Below are 10,000 nucleotides of genomic sequence, written 5' to 3'. Positions count from 1 at the left end.
TGTGTGTGTGTGTTTCCTACATTTTAGATTTGCTGACATGTTGGTTCGGTCGTGTTTTTGGTATCGCAGTTTCGTTTCTTTCAGCTACCTCTGTCTGTTTTGATTGGTGGTGGTGGTTGTGTTGGGGGGGGCGAGTAACAAGCCAGCTGGTGAAGTTGTTTTCGTAGCTGGCTCTCTATATCCACGATCGACAGCTTGAAAGTAGTCACTCTGTGTGGTTTGAAAAGTAGTGGTGAAACACAGCAGGTGAAATCAGGGACACGCGTAACCTTCGCCTCATGTGACCAACTGATCAAAGCCTAAGTTAGTTAGCTATTTGGGTTAAGTTAAATTGCACGCAGCTCCTGGTCACAGTCCTAGAGACAAAAAACTCATTCAATAACTCACCCGCATGTAAGTTTAACTTAGGAGACGACCTTGTGTACACCTGTACTCGTTAATGTCTTATTTCTTTAATGTCAACACATTGCTGTCAAGGTCCAGATTTGAATTCAGAGCACTGTTGAGCATGCGCATTCAGCAGTGCAAACAACACATTGCAAATACGTGCTGTTTAGATCATGAGGTCCAGGGTAACACAGCATTCTACAGAGAGAGGGGGATGATGATGATTAGCTGAGAGGTGTGTCCAATGTGTGTAAGCAGAGGATTAAGTGTGTGTGTGTGTGTGTGTGTGTGTGTGTGTGTGTGTAGGGGATGGTGGTGAGTTGAGTGCTTGGTTGAGAGTGTTTGAGTGGAGGACGACTCAGGGAGCCTGTTTCAACATGGCTGATGGAGCAGGCGATGACGATGTCATCCACCTGGCAAGCTTCAACATCCACCGCAGCCAAGGTAAGAATACATACACACATGGGACACACACAGCAGTAAAGGCTGGGACAATCCTGGTAGATTTAATACGTGTGTGTGTGTGTGTGTGTGCGCGTGCGCGTGTTTTTTTGTAGGCCGTAGGGCTCGGCGGGAGAGGCAGTTCATCACCATATCCGATGACTCCGATGAGGAGCCGGTGACTCTAAATCCCGGCAGCCCCGTGCTGGTTCCTGACGAACACGACGATGATGTCAGCATACTGGAGGTATGACCTCCCACATCTGACCCCCGACCTTTGACTCTGGTCCGATGCACATTCCCATTCCATTGATAGTGACCGTTCACAAGCACTGGCTTGAGATCAGACGTTACTTAACGGAGCAATTGGGATGAGTACATCAAATTTTTTTAATTTTAAATGAAATATGTAGCCATTGATTCTTGAATAATGTAACTTATAAATGCCCCATGAGCCTAGTTCAACTGTCTTACCCCATTAGAACCCAAAATGTAAGCCTGTTTTACTCCATTGTTTGTAGACAAAGTAATTGTAAACAAACACTCTATTGCTTCAAAACAAGCTTAAAACGTATCATTTTCATGTCATGGAAGGTCAGTCCTTGAATCCATAGCTCTGCCTATGAGTGTGAGAGTGGTTCCGTTTCTCTGACCCCGTCGCTCAGCGGGTTACCAAAGTGTCGGGGAGAATCCCAGCTTGCCACTTTAACTTTGGAAACGGCAGTTCAGTTGAGGACGATTGTGTGTCTGTTCTCCTCGTCCCTTTTTGTTGTCAGTCGCTTTGGATGAAGGCGTCTGCTAAATGCCATAAATGTAGATGTGAAATCCCACTGCTATGCCTGTGTCCCCTGGCCCCTCTCCTGCAGCCCCTGACTCCAGCACGGCGGCGTGTCATTCGCCCAGCAGCACTTTGGGGTGGGGCTTCAGGGCGCGACAGACCAATCAGAGAGTTGAAAGAAGTCTTAGGACAGCCCCGCCCCCAACAGACGGCACCCCTGGCCACGGGATCTCAGCCAGGGGACCCACACGCGATCCCCTCTACCTCCAGAGACACACACGCCAACGCCCCCCTCATCAGACCCCTCATACGACCCCAAACCCAGCCTCCGTCACAGGCGAGTGGCTCTTCACACACTGCGACGGCGACCCAGACCCAGCTTAGAGTCCCCACGCACACACACACACACACCCAGTCTCAGGACCAGGGCGGAGCCCCCACACACACACCGATGGCGACTCAGACCCAAAGTAGAGCCTTCACACACACCCCGGCGGCAAACCAGTTCCACGTTGGAGTCTTCAGACACACGCAAACCCAGCCGCAGGCCCAGGTCGGAGCCCACACACACAACCCAACAGTGAACCAGACCCAAGTTGGAGCCCCCACACACACTCACACACACACTCAAACCCAGCCTCCGGCGCAGCCTCACACCCAGGCCCAGGCTCTCCTCAGACCCCCCTGCCAGGGCCAGGCTATGATCCAGGCCCAGCTCAGGCAGGTCCTACAGGAGGTCCAGCTGATCTTCGCTCCTCAGGTCCAGCCCCGAGCCGAGCCCCCGGCGCCCCCTCCCCAGCCAAGAGTCTTTTTCCCGGCTACAGCGCCACACCCCAGAGCCCCTCTCCTACCCCAGCAACCAGCATTCGACCCCCAGCCAAGACCCCAGCCCCAGGCACAGCCCAGACCGCCAATACAGGTCCAACAGCCCCGACCACCCCCCCAGCCCCGACCGCCCCCGCAGCCCCTTCCTCAGCCAGCCCATCTCCGAGTCCTGGGGCCCTGCGCTGTCATGGCTCCCACAGTGCTCATCGCTGCGGCCCCGGAGAGGCTGGGACCTCCAGAGACGGGCCACCGCATCACCCTGGGCAGCCAGCCACCAGGAGGGGCCAACCCCAACCCCAACCAACCCCAGGCCAGAGCTCCAGAGCGTGTACAGGACCGACCAATACCCCTGGAGCCCCGGGTCCTGATCATGAACAACCCCGCCGCCCCTAACCCTTACGCCAGGGTGCCCAACCCTAACCTTCCAGCTCCTTACCCCAACCACAGAGCACCAGAGGGGGCTAACCCAGCCCCGGCTCCTGCCCCTAACCCAGAGGGAGCGAACCCAGCCACCGCAGCCGGAGCCCCAGCCCTTAACCCTCCAGCCCCTAACCCTCCAGCCCTAGCCCCAGCCCCAGCCCCAGCACCCGTCCCCAGGCCTGAGGAGGAGAGACCCGGGCCCTCGGTCCCACGAGAGGCGCCAGAGAGGCCGGAGCACGTCAGAGCACTGGTCAGAGGGGTGGTGAGTTCCCACATCCTCCCCATGGTGTTGTCTCCTCCTCTCCAAGAATAAATGATGGTTTCTTGGTGAATGACTTTCTTTCTCTCCCTCTCTCTTTCCATCCCCCTCTCTCTCTCCCTCTCTCTCTTTCCATCCCTCTCCAGTTGGATCTGTTTCCTGATGTCCAGGAGGCCTATGTAGCAGATTTGATCCAGCAGAACGACCTGAAAGATTTGAATGTGTAAGAATATTACCATCCACTCAACTACACTGGTTATTATAAAGCTGAGACCTGATATTGTTGTGGTGTGTGTGTGTGTGTGTGTGTGTGTGTGTGTGTGTGTGTGTGTGTGTGTGTGTGTGTGTGTGTGTGTGTCCGTGTGTGTGTCCGTGTGTGTGTCCGTGTGTGTGTCCGTGTGTGTGTCCGTGTGTGTGTGTGTAACTCCTCTGTTCTTTGCCAGTATATGTAACATGCTATTGGAGAACCCAGCATACCCACTGAAAGAGAGCGCAGCGGCCGCGCAGAACAGCATCCTCCTGCAGACCAACGACACACAGACGCAGGTGTGTTTTATGAGTGTGTGTGTGTGAGGGAGAACACGGGTCACGACTTGTTTTTCTGCGTTCATCTGAGGGCAGTTGGTTCAGAGGCTCTGATTCTCTCGTGTGTGTGTGTGTGTGTGTGTGTGTGTGTGTGTGTGTGTGTGTAGGTGAGTGAGGACCTGTTTGACTATGCCAAGCTGGGGGCAGTGGGACCAGAGACCCTGATGCAGGCAGCTGATCTCCTGATGGGAGACTTCAGGATGCTGAGCTGTCAGGACATCAAATGGGCCCTCAACGCACTCAAGGGACACTATGCAATCACACGCAAGGTACAGGGCATATACCATAGACACTGCCTGCGTCTCTCAGGCCGTGCCTGCCTGTGTGCCTGTGTGCGTGTGTGTGTGCGTGTGTGTGTGTGCCTGTGTGTGTGTGCCTGTGTGTGTGTGCCTGTGCCTGTGTGTGTGTGCCTGTGTGTGTGTGCCTGTGTGTGTGTGCCTGTGTGTGTGTGTGCCTGTGTGTGTGTGCCTGTGTGTGTGTGCCTGTGTGTGCGTGCCTGTGTGTGCGTGCGTGCGTATATGCGCATGCAGTAATGCCTCTAGCCCTGAATCTCTCTTCCCCCTCCCTCCCTCCCTCCCTCCCTCCCTCCCTCTCTCTCTCTCTCAGGCCTTATGTGAAGCTTTGAAACAGTTTCAGGACGTAGGAGTAGACCCCTCAGGAAAGAGACGCAAGAGGAGAGACTCGACAGACCGCTGCTACATCGACTTCAAGTTTGAGCATGGTGAACACACACACACACATGAACACCCACTCCTCATTGAAACACATGAACACACACCCATTCTCCCTCAGGCCTCTCACACACACACACACTACATTTGCATTTACATTTTTTACATTTAGCAAATGATTTTATCCAAAGCGACTTGTCTGACGTAAGTGAGTCATCTATCCATCAGTCATCATAAGAAAAAGATAATCTATGCTCGGACCAGGGGCCGTTGGCAGTCACAATACTAGAAGAAGGAAGGACCAGGGGCCGTTGGCAGTCACAATACTAGAAGAAGGAAGGATAGACTTTTTTATTTTTTTTGTTTTATTTACAGTAGGGGAGCTGTACAAGGGGGTAGCGGGGGGTGAAACGGTCTTTAGGAGGGACAGTTAAGATGTAGCCTGAAGAGATGGGTCTTCAATCTACGGCGGAAGATCGGTAGTGACTCTGCAGTCATGACAGCAGTGGGAAGCTCGTTCCACCAGCGGGGCGCCAGGACAGTGAAAAGCCGTGACCGAGTAGCACGGCTGCTGCATCCACGTAGAGGCGGCGGTGCCAGCCGGCCAGCCGAGGTGAAGAGCGGAGTGATCGGGCAGGGGTTTGGGTGCTAACCATTGCTTGCAAGTAGGGAGGGGCTGTTCCCTTTGCTGCCCGGTAGGCGAGCACCAGGGTCTTGAATCTGATGCGAGTTGCTACCGGGAGCCAGTGAAGGTTGCGAAGGAGGGGTTGACATGGGAGAATTTGGGGAGATTGAACACCAGACGGGCGGCAGCATTCTGGATGAGCTGCAGAGGCCCGATGGCGGAGGCGGGGAGCCCGGCCAAGAGTGCGTTGCAGTAGTATAATGTATGCATGCATACGCTCCACACACACACACACACACACACACACAGTCAACACACATGTTCTCTCCATCAGGTTCAGTGAAGCTGGAGAAGAGGATGTACTTCCTAGAGAAGAACCGACGAGGCTGTAGAACCTACGGCGCCGCTCTAGAACCTTCACTACAGAAAGAGATCGAGTTCTACCAGCAGAAAGCCAAGGAGCATGCAGAGGTACAGTACACACACACACACACACACACACACACACACACACACACACACACACAACTGTTTCTACCTTCACAATCTATTCAGTCCTTCTCCCAGGCTCAGTACACTGATGTTGATGATGATGATGATTATTATTTTTATTTTTTTAAATGGTTTATTTATGTATTATTAAGTGAGACCTGACTGAGACCAGAGTCTCCTTTACAGCAGGGCCCTGATTTACATATATCAAAGTAAAAATAAATAAAACAAATATATGACAGTTGACATGATTACACAAACCACACGTACAAACCTTCCTAAACAGATCCTTCACTAAAAACTAGTGAAGTGACCTACAGGTTCCAGTGTGTCTAGTCTTTAACTCACTAACCGCCAAAGGATTCCGGAACACTGACCCCCTGGAGTGCCAAGAGTTTTTTTTATATGGTATTCATGGCAACAATCGTTTGATTGGCTACAAAATGATTTATGCATTTTTGGTGACAGAAATTAGAGATTCTAAAATGGGAGACTCTAGAATGATGACAATTATGATGACTTTATTCACCTTCGGCACACTGTGGGTCATCACCAGTTCCAGGAGCACGGTGACTAGAAGCAGTTTCGTAACTGTTTCGTTTCCCCCAATTGTGTAGAAACACACAATTGGGGAATTGACAAATAAAAAAAACTGAACACGTCCTCCGAGCGCGTCTGATGACCACTCGCCAGGAGAGCAGTGGCGTGAGGTAAAACTGGGTTTTGAAAGAACAGCTTTATCGACTAAATAAAATCCAGTGATGAGCCCTTCTGGATGTCGAAGACTCCCAACCCACAGACCTAATAGAAAAGACAACGGAGGAGGTGGAAACTATCCCTAGAAATGAGCCGCAGAGCAGAGTGATGCGTGGCGTCTGGTGGTTTAAGCACCGAGGCTGCGGTGTGTGTGTAAATGGGGTCACCATAGTCAGGGACAGGGAGGAGCAAAGAGTAGCCCTGTCCAGTATTTAACGGTCCTCTCTGTGTGTCTGCAGCATGAGGACTTTCTGCTGGCCCTGCAGGTGAACGAGGAGCAGTATCAGAAGGTAGGAGACACACACCACTGGACGTGACTTATTCCCGGGGGGGGGGAATAAGGGGGATAGGGGGAAATAAGGAGGGTAGGGGGGCCTGGGGGGGTGGTCTGGCTTTGATCGTATCAGAGCAGCTCATTGAGGAAACAGAATGACAGGTTCTGCTGAGCTCTGGTGTATTGTTCTCTCTCCAGGTTTGAGAGGGCAGTTGTGTGTTTCTGATGGTGTGTCTGTCTGCAGGGTGGACATTAACAGGGGCTCGGGGCTACAGGTTCAAATTAAATTGCAAATAAAATGGATCATCAATAATGGATGATCAAGTATGTGTTATGCTTCCATCGTTACATCTTCAAACCCTATTACAACAAGAGCTTTTCATCCTTGAGTGACAGTGCCCTGGAAACGGCTCAAATTGCCTACAATGAAGATTAATAAGTTAATTTCCTACCCTGTCTCTCTGTATGTAGGAGGGCCAGTTGATAGTGGTTGTATTAGGGTTAATAATGGTATGTCTCTCTGTATGTAGGATGGCCAGTTGATAGTGGTTGTATTAGGGTTAATAATGGTATGTCTCTCTGTGTCTAGGATGGCCAGTTGATAGAGTGTGGCTGTTGCTGTGGAGAGTTTGCATTTGAAGAGATGACCCAGTGTTCCGACGGTCACCTCTTCTGTAAGGAGTGCCTCGTCAAATACGCTCAGGAGGCCGTCTTCGGCTCCGGACAGGTGTGTGTGTCTCTGTCTGTCTGTCTGTCTGTCTGTCTGTCTGTCTGTCTGTGGTTTTCCCAGATAGGTACTCAAGCTGAGTGTGTGTGTGTTTCAGTCGGAGCTGAGCTGCATGGAGGGGGGCTGTCCGTGTTCGTTCCCAGTGTGTGAGCTGGAGAAGGTCTTACCGGAGAAGATCCTCTATAAATACTACGAGAGACAGGCAGAGGAGGCTGTCGCTGCTACCTGCGCTGACGAACTAGTACGGTACGGCACTCTGTGTGTGTGTGTGTGGAAAAAGTTCAAGTTATATTTGCCCATTTGAAGGTATTTAAAACACACATAGGAATGCCACACAGTGCTATTACGCTACAAGGGCAGAAATAGTGTTTGTTTTCAGGTTAGTCTATAACTCTCTCTTTCTCTCTCTCCCTCTCCCTTTTACCCCTCCCTCCCTCCGTCCGTCCCTCCCTCCCTCCCTCCCTCCCTCCCTCCCTCCCTCCCTGCAGGTGTCCGTTCTGTAACTTCCCTGCGTTGTTGGACAAGGGTGTGTCTCTGTTCAGCTGTCCCAACCCTCGCTGTAGGAAGGTGAGTGCTGCTCTGCTCTGCCAACTGTGGATTGCTACTACTTATCTGTGCTCCATTGTGTTTGCCTGGGGTGGGGGGGTAGGCTGAAGCAAACGCTCCAAAGTATTTTAGAAGGATTATAAAGTACTATTTGACCCAGCCATGACCGGTGTGGGCTTGATCCAATCCATGAACCAGACTCCAGCGCTGTGGCATGTGACTGAGCTTCTCAGCAGACCATTGGTCAGTTTTAAGGGGTGTCCTGACAGAGGGAGATGGGTTGTGTGAGGGGAGACAGAGAGGAGGGTGAAACAGTGAGGGAGAAGGGGGGGGGGGGGTGGGGGGGGATTGAGGGAGACAGGGAGGGAGGTAGAGAGAGAGATGGGCAATGACCGTTCAGAGAGACACAATAAGCCCATCTGGAGAGATTCTTCACCTCCTCACACTGAGGAATGTTGGGGGAGGCTGTGCTCTGTCACACCACCAGCACTCTGCCAAGTGTGTGTGTGTGTGTGTGTGTGTGTGTGTGTGTGTGTGTGTGTAAGCTTTCCAGTTAGAATGTCTGTTATTTATGACCCTAACAAACGCCCCTCTGGTTAGATTCCCAGACAGCAGGCAGAGATAAGGAGTGGGTTCTCACCAATGCTGGTCTGCTCTCTCCCCTCAGCCCCTCCCGACCATGCTAGACACTACACTACCCAGGGTTCTCTCTCCCCTCCCAACCATGCTGGACACTACACTACCCAGGGTTCTCTCTCCCCTCCCAACCATGCTGGACACTACACTACCCAGGGTTCTCTCTCCCCTCCCAACCATGCTGGACACTACACTACCCAGGGTTCTCCTCAAACAATGGAAGAGGGCCGTTGCATTGTCCACTTGGCTCCTCTAAAACGATGGAAACATTTCAGAGCAAGTGAAACTGATATTTAGGAACGATGAAGTCAGCGTTCTAGCACAATTGTGAGCATATTTTGACATGAATAAACACGAGCCGGTTTTGATGATGCAGTCCAGCGCCACCTTGTTTAACCCTGCTACTCACTCTAGTGTGTGTGTGTGTGTGTGTGTGTGTGTGTGTGTGTGTGTGTGTGTGTGTGTGTGTGTGTGTGGGTTTCCAAGGTTACCAGGGCTGTCCCTCTGTTGACGTGACTAATAAGAGTCTGGAGTTATTGCGGGGGAGAAGGTGGTGGGGTTCTGGCTATGAATAGAGAGGCCTTTGTGTGTGTATTATTTATATATATATATATGTGTGTGTGTGTGTGTGTGTGTGTGTGTGTGTGTGTGTGTGTGTGTGTGTGTGTGTGTGTGTGTGTAATGTTGTTTATCGAGTGTGTGTTCATGTGTGACTGGTGTTGCGTCTGGGGCAGATGAGTTGTGTTCGAGGCAGGCTGAGATTGTGGAGGTGGTGTGGACTGTCCTTCCCTCCTGCAGTTCTCTCCGGTGGCCTGTAGGGGGAGCCAGAGCTCCACCACCTTAATGCTGCTCCTCAGTGTCATTCTGCACAGCTGTAGCCTATTACTCACACTAAACACAGACACATTACACACACACACACACACACACACACACACACCACCACCACCACCACCACCACCACTAGACACACTCCAGATGTGTGTGTTCAGCCCCTCTAACTAACCCCCTGATAACTCCTACTCATGGATAATGTCAAGCGTTCAGAGTCGGCTCCTAGTTGACCAAACACATGAGGTAGGGCTGTGTTGCACACATAACATGAGCTTAACACACACACACACACACTTCAGTAAGTGTGTTATATTACAGCATTCCAATGTGTGTCCAATGTGTATCACTCAGTGGTGCAGTTTCTTGAAGTCTCCACCCCCCCTCCCTGAATGGCTCTCAATGGTTTCCACAGCAGACGCCCCCCCCCCCCCCCCCCAGATACCTAGAGGACAGGAGCGTTCTTCACTGTACCCTGTAACTCTCCTTCTCTAACTGTTTGAAATTCCTTACTCTGACACACACACACACACACACGTAGTTGTACAGTAGATCTAGTGTGTGCAGGGGAGGCAGATCAGCCCATTGGGGGGGGGGGTAGTTATGTAACTGTCACAGTTTCTCCCTGCCTCGCCCCCCTCCTCTCATACCTTCCTCTTATTGGCTGGATGCACTTCCCTTCCGTTTCAAATGTGGTTCGGATCATGTTTGACCCAGATTCTCCACCCCCTGGCTCTGTCTGATCTC

General features: G+C 51.7%; 1 protein-coding gene across 1 annotated transcript in view; it reads left to right on the top strand.

Moving 5' to 3' along the window:
* rnf216 (ring finger protein 216) overlaps positions 1–10,000 on the top strand; it is a 16,505-nt gene that overhangs the window by 457 nt on the left and 6,048 nt on the right. Inside the window, exons 2-13 of the mRNA XM_083677565.1 lie at positions 694–831; positions 945–1,075; positions 1,695–3,113; positions 3,257–3,333; positions 3,554–3,656; positions 3,803–3,964; positions 4,302–4,416; positions 5,326–5,462; positions 6,479–6,529; positions 7,103–7,240; positions 7,338–7,486; positions 7,729–7,807. Of these exons, the coding sequence (XP_083533691.1) occupies positions 765–831; positions 945–1,075; positions 1,695–3,113; positions 3,257–3,333; positions 3,554–3,656; positions 3,803–3,964; positions 4,302–4,416; positions 5,326–5,462; positions 6,479–6,529; positions 7,103–7,240; positions 7,338–7,486; positions 7,729–7,807 (2,628 nt within the window). The 5' untranslated portion in view covers positions 694–764. The remainder of the gene's footprint in view (positions 1–693; positions 832–944; positions 1,076–1,694; positions 3,114–3,256; positions 3,334–3,553; positions 3,657–3,802; positions 3,965–4,301; positions 4,417–5,325; positions 5,463–6,478; positions 6,530–7,102; positions 7,241–7,337; positions 7,487–7,728; positions 7,808–10,000) is intronic.

This window comes from Argentina silus (genome assembly GCF_951799395.1).
Source record: "Argentina silus genome assembly, chromosome: 9".
Lineage (NCBI taxonomy): Eukaryota > Metazoa > Chordata > Actinopteri > Argentiniformes > Argentinidae > Argentina > Argentina silus.
Note: the sequence above shows the minus strand (reverse complement) of the source record. Positions and strands in the feature narration are given on the sequence as shown.